This window comes from Benincasa hispida, chromosome 4 (assembly GCF_009727055.1).
Source record: "Benincasa hispida cultivar B227 chromosome 4, ASM972705v1, whole genome shotgun sequence".
Lineage (NCBI taxonomy): Eukaryota > Viridiplantae > Streptophyta > Magnoliopsida > Cucurbitales > Cucurbitaceae > Benincasa > Benincasa hispida.
Window position 1 is genome coordinate 38900109 of NC_052352.1, and position 13291 is coordinate 38913399.

Sequence of the window (13291 nt, forward strand, 5' to 3'; positions counted from 1 at the left end):
TTATTTATCAATTCAATAACACTTAGAAAATTTACAATCAATTTTATTTATCGATTCCAGGCTTTCATGTATGTAACAATTTAGTCCATGTACTTTCAAAATTTTGTAACAATTCTTATCATAAAGATTACCATTAAAATTTAATGAAATTAATTCTTACATAGGTAGATCGATAAACTAATTATGGACTTGATATTTATATGACTATAAAGTCTAAATATTAAAATAATAAATCAACATTTAATTTTGATGGAAGTTTTTATTAGACTAAATTGTTATGACCCAATTTGAATAACTGTTTGGTTTTTTGTTTTTGAAAATTAAAAATATAAACACTTCTTCTACCCTTATTATTCACTTTCTTCTAACGTTTTAAAAAAAGCCAAGTCAAATTTGGAAACTAAAAAGTGTAATTTTCAAAAACTTGTTTTTATTTTAGAATTTGACTAAAGTTTCTAGTGTTTCTTTTACTAAAGTGAAAATTATAATTAAAAATTGAAAAGAAATAAGTATAAATAGAACAAATAGAGAAAAAACAAAACCATTTTCAAATAGAGCCTACGTACTTATATGCTTGAGAGTGGTTTTGAAAAAGTTAAAATTATGTTTAAATCACTCTAAAACACACATTCAATCATTTAAAATTAATTTAATATTTAATTTTACACTGTCAAATACATTTTCATATTATTAAAACATATTTTGAATGTTTAAAAAGAAAATCAAATAGTTTTCAAAATGATAAAAATAATTTTAATCATATTAAAAGCAATCTCTAGCATCAACTCATAACCATAATCGATTTTTAACTTTATAGGTTTAAAAATGTGATGTGAATTTTTTATTTTTTTAGGGGGACAAGATGTGATAGGAATTGAGAACGATTACTACTAATATAAACTCAAATTATAAAGATATGATGTTAGCCTCTATATATATATATATATATATATGATGTTCAGAAAATGAAAAAAAAAACTAAAATAGGTAATGAGATTCAAATTTATTTAATTTATTCACGAGTTGCTATATAATGGGACGAAGATATGCCTTTGAAATCCCACTTCAGACCTCCAATTCCAACGATATTGTATTATTGTACCATATCTCTCGGTCAACACATCGCCGGAGTGAGGGGCTCTCGTCACCGGAAATCTCCTCCCGACCTCCGCCATGGGAGATAACTCCTCCGATGCAACTGGACTTCAGTCTATCCGCTGCAAAGGTTCTTCTTCTGTTCTTCAGTTGTATCGTCTTTCCGATTAATTTTTTACCCAATGTCTCTTCCTCAAATGTCCGTTGTTTTAATGCGTTTGAAATTTGTTAGCTGCTGTCTGCCGAAAGCCTGGAGAGCCGCTAGTGATTGAGGAGATAATTGTGGCGCCGCCTAAGGCTGGTGAAGTTCGTATTCGGATAATATGTACCTCTTTGTGTCACAGCGATCTCATCTTCTGGAAATTGAAGGTTCGTCTTCTAATCATTCTTCTTTTTAGTGTTAAATCTTGTAAATGAAGTATTTCTTTTACTCGACTTTTGGTTGTTCCATTTCCGAAGGATCCTCCGGGGTTTTTTCCTAGAATTCTTGGCCACGAGGCTATCGGGTGAGTTCCACATCTCCTTTTCAATTATTTTCAATCTTTCATGGATTTAAGTATAATTCTACCTTATTAAATGAAATCTGGTGTTGAAGTTTTGAATACCTGTGATTATGATTTTCATTTGTTGTTTAGCGATATTGTGGAAGGATTATACTCTACGAAAAATGCTGCCTGTGTTTTCTTCTTAGCTGTACCCTGCTGTAAACATGAGCAATTTATGGCAATCATTTGTTGTAATTGTATTTACTGGTTGATTGATCGATTGGCCATTCTGCCAAAGACAACTACATATGAATATGCTTGTTGTGTTATTGCTTTGCATACCAGAACAGAAGCAATAAAAGAACAGCTAATAATTTGTAGTTGATCTGAAAATACCTTGTGCTTGAGAATAGGGAGTTAATTCTATTCCAAATCTCTGCTTCTAAAAATAGACCTGCTTCAGATTTGTTGTTTGATGTTGCAGAGTGGTTGAGAGTGTAGGAAAGGATGTTACTGAAGTTAAGGAAGGAGATACAGTAATCCCAACCTTCATGGCTGACTGTGGGGAGTGTAAAGATTGCTTGTCAAGTAAAAGCAATCTGTGTACAAATTTTCCTTTCAGTCTGTCTCCGGGAATGCCTCGATATGGGACAAACAGATTCACAGATTTAAATGGAGAGGTTATTCATCATCTTTTGTTTGTATCAAGTTTCACTGAATACACAGTGGTAGATATCGTCAACGTAACCAAAGTAGATCCTGCAATCCCTCCAAACAGGGCATGTCTTCTTAGTTGTGGGGTAACAACAGGTCAACTTCTAATTCATTACTTAATACTATGAAGATTTGAATTGTATGCTCCTGAATGCTCTTGAGTTTGAGTACATAACTAATTAGTGGCTGTTTAATTGAGCACAAAATCTAGTTCTGTTCTTAAAATGCTGCTAGTGCAGTTTCCTCCTTAAAAACTTGTATACCTCATTAAGAAACTTTGACCTCTATTTGGTTAGAATTTCAATTTGTTGAGAGGACAGAAGCCTTGGTTTTCGTATTCTTCCTACCTATTTCTGCTCAAATGTCATATCAACAGGATAACATTTTTGTGTATACTCAACTATTTTGAGAGCACTCAAAATTTAACAGAATGTTAAACATTTGGTTATAGGGGTTGGTGCGGCATGGAGAACAGCAAATGTAGAGAAGGGATCCACTGTTGCCATATTTGGACTAGGGTCCATAGGTTTGGCTGTATGTATGAGCTATTTGTTGACTTAGTTTCAATATAGGCAATATTTGAATGCATCCATCTTTATTCTTCCTTTCTTCATTACCCATACGAATAATGAATTAAAATATTTAAAAAAATAAAGAAGAATTTGCTGTGAAAAATTATGATTGGACAATTTGGTGAGATGTATAAAGATATGTGTAACCTGAAATGCACCCAAGTATTTTTCAAACGCCTAAAACTTCATGGTTTACCTTTGTTGTTATAGGTTGCTGAAGGAGCAAGACTATGCGGAGCAAGCCGGATTATTGGTATCGATATCAACCCAGATAAGTTTGAAACTGGCGAGTACTTTTATTTCTCTATTATGTCTTAAATTTTTTATTGTGAAGCTCCATCCTATTGAAGGGTCATTAGTTTGAAGGTAACATGGTCCAATCATGTGAAAGCACTGTTATTTAAACTTAAAAGTTCATTATAAGCATTTAAAGATCATATTATTTTTAAGTAGTCTTAAAAATGTGTTCATTTCCCAAATGCAGCAAAAAAGTTTGGAGTCACTGAGTTTGTTAATTCCAAAACTCTTGGCGATAAATCTGTGAGCCAGGTATGTAGGTTATGAATGAGATTGAATGTGATTTGGTTTCACATTCCTTAAATACAAATAATAGCTCAGAATTCACTGTTCGTTTACAAGTTTATCTAAAGAATTTTACTGGAAATGAATTATTGATGCCATTGGATTATTTACACAATTTAATGGGGAGCAGGTGATTATTGAAATGACTGATGGAGGTGCAGACTATTGCTTTGAATGTGTGGGAGCGGCTTCCTTAGTTCAAGAAGCATTTACATGCTGCAGACAGGTCCACCCTTCTCTCTCTGTTATCCATGAATATTCTTCCTTAACCATGACTATACTTTGGTTTGGTATCTATCTTTGTTTCATTTAACTCTTTCAACTGAAATCCATGTGATAGGCATGCTTGATACTGGTACACCTTAAGGGGATATTCGGGACCGAAACTATCTTAAAATTATAATAACCACCTCTTGCTACAGTAATACTATTTCAAAACTCCCAATTAACAATCGTGAACACTATTTCAAAACTTTAATTTGCTACCGTTTTTACTATTTTACATTCATTATTTTTTTATTCTTTATTATAATGTTTACTATTTTCTTTTCAAACTAAAATAGTTTACACCTCAAACACATATTATTATAATTCAAACTAAAATAATCTATACTCAAAACACAAACTATTATAATCCAACTATAATAATCTAGAATTATAATAACTAACTTCTTGCTCCAAACGCTCCCTAAGTAGGTTCTTAAATAAATAAAAATGAGTTTGCAAAAGTCTAACCATGTTTTGTTCCCCACCTTACCCTTTTTTTTTTCAGAGATTCTAAGCACGTGGATTTTAATGGTATATTATATTCACACCCTCACATGTGGGTCCCGATTATTCCAAAGCCAACACTCTCCTCATTTTTAAAATTTTTTTAATTCTATTATTATTATTATTATATATCTCTATCTGAATTATTATTTAACAATAATAATTAAAATTTTTAAAAAATCTATGAAAGTTAAAACGTTTACATAAACAAACATCTCATTTATTTTTTATATAAAAGAAATATACAATTATATAAGAAAATGCTTTAGATTTTATATATGTGCACGTATATGTACACACAAGTGAGGTATGTGGATTTGAATCATTGACCTCAAAAGAAGTAGTATATGTAATTGCCATTGAGCTGTCTTCAATTTGATATTTTATATGTTACATTATTATTCAAAACAATGATATAATCTAAATTAAAAAAGAAATAATACTATAATTTAGCGAGACTACTCTAAAGTTTTTAATAAAAATGTTTTATTTCTATCAAATTAAAAGTTTGGAGATAGAAGATAAATTATATAATTGTTTACTATATTTTTATATAGCAGAGCATTTACATTATTGAAATTATCACGTGAATAGTGGGGTAAAGTTATCCAAATATATATATATATATAGGCTTCCTACCTAACTTTTATCAAAATGATGATTAAATTGAAATACGGACAGCTGATCTATGCTCAATGCTCAGTTGATATTGAAATTATACATTAATTTAATACAATTAAATAGTGACTTGAATTTAGTCCCAATTTGAAGATGGATTTATAAATAATCTTACCTATAAAAACAATTAAGAAAATGATGATAGTTTTAACTATCCTTTTAATTGTAACTCTTTAAATAAGGTGGGTTGTGGTTTATTAATAGAGCTATGCGACAACTGACATACAAGTTTGTTAACCACAAGATTTGTGGTTCTGGATCCTCATACTCTCAATTATATTGGAAAAAAAAAATTACAATATGGTGTCATAAGTTTGAGAACATAATGGCTCAAATTGAAAGTTCAAAAGTAGAATTAAACAAAATAAAAAATTAAAAGTACTGAAAACAAAATGATTATATGGTTTAGCGTCATATCTAGAAATTAATTTCTAGAAATTCATATTTGACCTCAGGGTTGGGGAAAAACAATTGTATTAGGAGTAGACAAGCCTGGAACAGTATTGAATTTTAGCTCTTATGATATCCTTCATCGTGGGAAGACGATTATGGGATCCTTATTTGGAGGGACAAAGCCCAAATCAGATATTCCCACTCTTCTAAAGTGGTACACAGATAAGGTACCTTATCAAACAAAACTTTTTCCTTTTCTTTTTTAATGTGAAATATTGTTGTGCTATATTATATTTATTTCTGCCATTTTATTGATATTAGAATAATGTTTGACCTATCAGAAACTTGAGCTGGATAAATTTGTGACACACGAAGTGGGTTTTGAAGATATCAATGAAGCATTCAATTTGCTAATTGAAGGAAAGTCATTGAGATGTGTGATTTGGATGAACAATTGAGCAACCACCTCACATGCATTGGTTTCATCGTTATTTGTCAGCAACTATATCCATTTAAAATAAAATCCTTATAACCTTATTTTAATTAAATAAACTGTTCTTTTCTTTTCCCCTTTTCTTTAAAAAATTAAATAAAGTGTTCCTTTAGTTAAGTGTTGATTCCTGACCCCCCCTTTTTTTAATGTATGCACGTTTTCCCTCAACTTTTTAGCTATGCATAGTTTTGATATTTGTTGGTTAAATATTTGAATTATTAATCTAATTTTTAAAATCTTAAAATTTTCAAAAACTTAATTAAATTTATAAATAGAAGTAGTGTTTCTAAAGTTCCCTTTATTAAGTATTCCTCGGTTAGAGTAGAGGAGAACGGGAGGGAAAGGGAGGGAAATGTGTGGTTTTTTTAAAATAATAGTAATAATAATCACTATTATTGTTGTTTATTTATTTATTTTTAAAAATGTCACGTCAGTAACTCTATTAATGATCATTTTTGTTAATTGAGAGATTAAAATCATGTATTAATGAAATGTTAGGGACTATATTATTCAATTTAATGCAACGCGAGGGATTAATTTGCTCAACTTTGAAACCTAGAAAGTAATATGATATAAATTTAGAACTTCAAATATTAAAAGTGTAATTTTTTAAAATTAGTTCAATAAAAAAGTGGGAATTGATGACTCAAACTTCTCACCTTCTAGTAGACAATATATGTTTTAATTAATTAAATTATATTTTAGTTAGCGATTTGTCCCTTTCAATAATCGATATATAATTTGTGATTGACTTTCAATTAAATTGTCTTTTTATTCGATTAATAAATGACCAAGTTATTACTAATTAGTGATTATCTTAATCAATCGATCATTACTAATTATGTGCATCAATCAATTTGTTTGTTGTGAGGTTTAGAAAAATAAAAACAAATAAAGGCACTTTTTTTACTACAAAAATAGAAATAAATTTAAGGACAAATTAAATCTAAACGAAAGGCTGTTCATGGAGGATGGTCTTCAAGCCACATAGTTGAGTGTCCAAAACATCAAGTATGGATAGCTAAATCATGAGTGATAGAATTACACTTGTGATTAACCCACAGGAAACCCAGGATGGAAAATAAAATGGAGATCTTTAAGAGTGTCAACGAAAGCATGCACTTCATTCGTAAAGCTAGAATTCCCAACCAAAAGGTGCCAAAGAATTTTGGAATTAGTTTCGACATAGAGAAGGGAAATATCAGTCTCAAAAGCATTGGAAATCCCATTAAACATATCAATAACCTTTAGATCAACAGAGCCCATCAAAGTAAAGTGACTTTCCATAACAAGCATGAGATCACCACACGAATCGCAAACAATGACACCGAAACCCACTTTGTCATCCCGATAAGCTGCATGAGAGTTCACCTTATACGAGCCTAAGAGAGGAGCTGGCTAATTGGGAGCTTTCTCAAAGAAGAAGGGAGGGCGAATCAAAGGATCGGGAGCTTGCTCAGATTGACTAATAGATTCCACCATGTTCACCGCCCATCGAATAGGATGAAAAACTGGAGACATGTGGCCATAAAAAACTAGGACGTTGCGTCGATGCCAAATGGTAGACACAATGAAGGCGAAGATTCACACATCCAATTTATTCAATTTCTCAAGCTTTGCAAAGAAGAGAAGCAACACAATGTAATGTAAGTCAAAAAGAGGAAGGCTAGAAAGCTAGAGAGACCAGATGTGTTTACTTCCCTTACAGTACCAAAGAGCATGGATACATGACCCAGGAGCACAATAGCAAAGCGATCAGTCTCTGCGAGCAATGATGAAGCGACGAGCCAAGGCATTACGTGTAGAGAGGGAGTTTAGGCAAGCACACCACAAAAAAAGGGCCTTTCAAGGATAGAAAGGTCTACATCAATCTCTAGAATTTATCCATTTCAATGCAAAAGGTGGACAATGCTTCCATAATTGAAGCATAAGCTAACTTGTACCCACTTTTTTATGGAATATAGACCCTTTTTTCTATCATAATGCCGAAATAAACTATCCAGCCGAAATGTGGAGCATAAGGGGGTACTCTGAATAATATCAACATCTTTTAGATAGAATATAACTCAGATAACAGAGTTTTATTCCATTGCCTAACACTGACCAGACTATCCACGAAGATACAGAAAGGGGACGTGGTAAAGAAAGAAGCTTGAAAGTAGTTTCTCTAGGAATCCACTGATTAGAGTGAATGTTTGATCTATCGATCATCACCAATCCTTCAATGCCCACCTTTGAGAGCAAGCTAATGACCCCATAGAATGCTGTGTCAAGTATAGGAAGGTCGGTAGCCCAAACTTGCATGGAGAAAAAAGGAATTTGGGAAATACTTTGCCTTTAATATTCGAGCTACCGATGAATGTTCTTTTTCTAAGATGTCCCATGTATGTTTACAGAGCTTGATTGAACGGGTGGATATCATGGAAACCAACCTGCCTTAACAATTTATTAAAAATAAATTATAGAGTTAAAGTTATACAAATCAGGAGAAACCCTTCTGTATTCCATTGAATTTTTCATTTCATAAGTACACGATGAAATGCCCTACATACAGGCAAATGAGGGAAAAAAACTCCTAAACCCACGCACAACAAATTTACATAAAAGTCGGAAGATTGCATCTCTCAAGTAATTAAGAAAAGAATAAATAAATCAAGATGCAATCACGTGTTGCGCATATGCCAAATTAATGGGCTATCTTCACACCCCCTCCCCACGCAAGCCAATGGTTGAAGAATCACGAACATTGAGTTTGTCTCGTAAGCGAAGAAAATTAGTGGCAGATAAAGGTTTCATTAATATATCAGCAACCTGAGCAAAAGCAGGGAGATGTTGAACAATGATACGTTTCTGCAAAGCAAGATAATGCACAAAATATATATCAAATCTCCACATGCTTAGTTTTAGAATGTAACATGGGTTAGCACTAAGATGGACTGCACTTAGTGTTGGATTTTATGTCCTAAAACTCGTAGTTTGTAATATCATATTCTTGTTCAATAAAGCTGTTATTGAAAATCTTTAGTAAATTTAAATTCTATATTCATGAATCCAATAAACTAAGGTTCCGAGGCTATTAAGTTTTAAGTTTGAACTTTATGTAGTGACATAAATGTGGATCAAGTTCAAATATATATAGCCAAAATGGTCTATAGTATATGAATAAGGTTGAGCACCTTGTTCTAGAGACACTATGGATGCAGCCCATTTTGTAGTTAGTACAAACGATGTGATCCTAAACCGTTTATGTGAAGACATGAAAATGGGGGCATCCTATGTAAAGAGTTTACATAAGACTGAACCATGAAATAATCACTTTTACGTTTTAAATGCCGTTTAATGTATAAAACTGACTATTTCGTTAATTGATGACCTATGTAACTTAATCTTAATCTTGAGCTAACTATGAACTCTGTTCACTCGGAATTATCCTTAGATCTGCATGGTGAGGACAGCTCATTATCGCTGGCCCAATAAGGCCTCCCATTTCAGGGGTAAGATGAAGTGGATAACTGGGAACATAGGGTGCAAGACGGAATTCACTCCTACTCGTTATAGGGATAGTAGATAAGTTGTTCCTTTTAATATTGAATCCAGGTCTTGAACAAGGGGCCCTACCCTCTCATTGGCTCGAGAGGGGTTTGGTTTATAGGTTGGATCTTAAACCAATTGTTCATTAGATGATCAGTGAAACTCAAGAAATAAGATGTAGTCTCGGGGGTAAAATGGTTTTTATGACCCAGTTGAGATTACGAACAACCTGTGAAGGATTAACTTACTAATCATGGTTATATCAAATGGACACAAATATATCTATAGTGAGGAGAGTGCAACTACAGGACTATAGTGGAATGACCCATTAGTTAACGAATGTTGATTAGCTCCGTCTAAAGAGTTTAGCCAGCTAATCTCGAATCGTTGGAGCCCATGATCTATAGGTCTATTAGGTTCCTCTACTAGCTCATATGGAATAAACTTAGAACAGTATGATAGAATAATTCAAATTGTTCGAATTAGGTAAAAAGAGAGAAACCGACAAGTATATGTGATATAGTGGTCGATTTTTTAGTTTAGAGATACAACTTTAATATTTAAATGTGATTTAAATATCAAGAATATGAATACGTTCATATTCGGAAGCTCGGAAATAATGGAAATGGTCAAAGATGTAAAAAGTCAAAGAGTTGACTTTTGACTTTGAAAAGTCAAACTTTGACCGACCTTATATTCAAATGTGATTTGAATTTTGAGAAAATGAATGCGGATTCATGCTCGGGAGGTCAAAATTAGTCAACACGAAAAAAATCACAAAAAGTCAAAATGTTGACTTTTGGGTCGAAGTTTGACTTTGACCAAATGACTATTTTGCCCTTTGACTAAAGTTAGTGGGAAAATCCAAACTTTTGTTGGATAATTCCATTAACAAAATAGTGGGCTAAGTGTTGGCTTATAGTGGAGACATTAAGCCCACTTAGATAGTGGATTCTAGGTGTTGGGATTTTGTGAAGTTTTTTCATGCAATTTTGCATGGCCCTTTTCTATAAATATGGGCTTGTGTTTTTGGATTAAAGACTTTTGGACTTTTTTCCAAAATAGTTTTCTAAAATAGGGCTAAAAAAAATCCAAACCCAACCCAAATTTCACTCTTCTATTTCTATCTCTTTTTCTCTCTCTCGGGTTCTTCATCCATCGGGTCCCACAACCCGTTCTGAGTCCAGAGGATAGTAGATCAGCTCTAGTAGTTGTCTGATTCGTGTTCGATCGGAGATAGAGGAGTTTCGGGAGCTTCAAAGGTATTATTTCAAAATAACCCTAATTAATTCATTTAGGGTTGCATGTTTAATTTAGGCAATTAGAGTAAAATCGATTCTCATTTTCGCTGCGCATGTCGATATTTCTTTCATGTGGTATCAGAGCATGTTTTAATTTTACTCAATTGCATGTGGTGGGTATCAATTTATTAGATAAAATTGAGATTGGAAACTAAAATGGTTTTTAGGTTTTGGCAATTAAATTAAGTTTTCTATTGTAGTATTAACTTGTAATTGCTCACATGTTTATGAGCATTAATGTGTGAAAAAAGGGTCTGTAAATTTGCTAGTTATTAGAGTTGAAATTAGATTGTAATTGCTCAGTTCTGGGAAAGAGGACGGCTTCAAAATGGAGAAAAAAATGCTCACAGACTCGATTTTTGCTCCCAGACCCGAGAAAGGGTGCTCATAGGCTCGACCTGAAGCCCGGACCTCACTCGCGTACTCCATGCACTCCACCAAACCTGAGACATGCTCAGATCCGACCTGGTTTGCCTCCGTTTCGCGCGACCCATGCCCCGCGGCTTCCGTTGACCGCCCCCTGCATTAGTTGACCAGCCGGTCCAGTTGAGCCGGTTTGACCGATTCAACCTAATTTTTGGAGTTTTTGGGCCGGTTCGAGTGTTTGAAGCTGGTTCGAGAGCGGTTTTTTGTACTACACTAAATTATTATTGTAATGATTTAGTTGTTAGCTTAATTTAAGAACCAAAACCAATTCATTTTAGGGTGTTTAATTAATTATGCATGTTGATGTATGTTTTAATTAAATTTTGAATCTTGTTGTGCATATAGTATGCCATATAGATTTAAAATCCCACCATAGGTTAACATGTACATACATTTGATACATGTTATAATTGTTATAATGTATATAGTATGCATGTTAATTTTTTTTAATATAAAGTGTTATATTAAAGCTTGATAATCAAGTATGAATGTATGTTATAGATGTATGATTCTAGGGTTATAATGGTTATAATTTTATTTTATAATTGTTATAAAATAACCTAGACTTTAAAATCTATAACAAAGGTAAAAGTCGCATGCTCACCTGGGATTAAATTGGTATAATTTCAATCGGCTTTTCTAAAGAGTTAGAATAGGTCGATTACTTGTTAAACAAAGAATTATTTACTTACCCGGGGAGATCTTGTCTAAGGTTGGGGGTTCTTAAGATGACGGTTTACGGAACACCTCTTACCTGGAGATCAAACTGGCGTCTAAGTCAAATAACCTTGGTTTTAATGAGCATGTGTGAGAGATGTGGGGTAATAAAATTTGTTTATCACCTAGACATCATAGGTTAAAATCCAGTATAAGAGTTATACATGGATCTATCACCTAGACTTAGGATATGTTTAATTTAGCCGAAATATATCTCTAAGTATTTTTTTATACCCTAAACCGTTATAGAACACTTCAGCTTGAGAGAAGTAGCGTACTTTTAGCTCTAGCATCCCTAAGAGTTCACATCATGAGGTCCATGTAGGGCTTTGGGCCGTGCTTAGGAGTGGACTCCCTTCGGAAAGTGTTTGCATGGATCAATATCAAGGTGAATAGGGGAAGTAGTTCATAGTAAGTGGGTGAGGGGTATGTAACAACATATCCCACGGACTCTTCCATTAGGTCGCACCGTGAGATTCCTATAATGCACCTGCATGTCTGCCTTGGAGCGACCTTTCCCTTTAAAGGGTTGTATTATAGGATTTGGAACACCGCGAACTCCAAATCTGGATAGGCTCTCTTAGATCAGTTTTCATATTGACTTTCCACTTTTGGGAGCATGTTGATTCTAGTTTCTGAAATCCAAAAATGGAAGGTTACACTTACAAGAATTACTAATGTTAGTATATTCTCGACCAAAGTAACAATAACTAAAGTGCTATAAGAATAAAGAGTTATTCTGGGGTTAGCATCTAGTCAAGATTGCCTTGGTTCAAAAGATGAATAATCGATTACCCTTCGGTGGAGATTACTCTCAACTTTTAAAATATCGTTGCAAAATATAATAATGAAGGGTACATTATTAGTGTTTGCTAAATTAAATTGGTTACTTTGTGATTATAGTTTTTTCTAAAAGAATATGTTTATCTTTTTCAGCATGAATAGCTCAATAATTCAACTCTTAGCTTCCAAGAAACTAAACGGCGATAATTATTCGGCATGGAAATCAAATCTAAACACAATACTGGTAGTTGACGATTTAAGATTTATCTTAACTAAGGAATGTCCTCAAGCCCCAGCCTCAAATGCTAATCAAACTGTTCGAGAAGCATACGATCGATGGGTTAGAGCAATGAAAAGGCCCGTGTTTACATTCTTGCCAGCATGTTTGATGTTTTGGTAAAGAAACATGAATCCTTAGCTACGGCTAAAGAGATAATAAATTCATTAAGAGAAATGTTTTGGCAACCATCATAGTCCCTTAGACACGAGGCAATTAAACACATTTGCACGAAGCGGATGAAGGAGGGGACCTCTGTTAGAGAACATGTCCTGGACATGATGATGTACTTCAATATCGCTGAAGTAAATGGCGGACCCATTGATGAGGCTAACCAGGTTAGCTTTATCTTACAATCTCTTCCGAAGAGTTTTATACCTTTCGAGACAATTGCGTCTTTAAATAAGATAGAATTTAACCTCACTACCCTTCTTAACGAGCTCTAGCGATTCCAAAACCTTACTTAAGGTAAG

General features: G+C 33.4%; 1 protein-coding gene across 1 annotated transcript; it reads left to right on the plus strand.

The window, feature by feature from the left end:
- The first annotated feature begins 1045 nt into the window (after positions 1-1045).
- Positions 1046-5905, plus strand: LOC120075670 (alcohol dehydrogenase-like 7). Its single transcript, XM_039029273.1, has 10 exons — positions 1046-1225; positions 1328-1464; positions 1555-1601; positions 2065-2390; positions 2746-2828; positions 3077-3152; positions 3351-3415; positions 3579-3674; positions 5353-5517; positions 5632-5905. Exons 1-10 carry the CDS (start codon positions 1174-1176, stop codon positions 5746-5748), a joined length of 1164 nt encoding a protein of 387 aa, XP_038885201.1. The 5' UTR covers positions 1046-1173; the 3' UTR covers positions 5749-5905.
- Positions 5906-13291: the final 7386 nt, after the last annotated feature.

What these genes read in the sequence shown, in the direction of transcription:
- LOC120075670 (XM_039029273.1), top strand. Translation starts at nt 1,174, where the DNA reads ATGGGAGATAACTCCTCCGATGCAACTGGACTTCAGTCTATCCGCTGC. An exon ending in TAGGGTCCATAGGTTTGGCT is followed by an intron (nt 2,829 to 3,076) that starts GTATGTATGAGC and finishes TTGTTGTTATAG; the next exon opens with GTTGCTGAAGGAGCAAGACT. An exon ending in CATTTACATGCTGCAGACAG is followed by an intron (nt 3,675 to 5,352) that starts GTCCACCCTTCT and finishes ATTTGACCTCAG; the next exon opens with GGTTGGGGAAAAACAATTGT.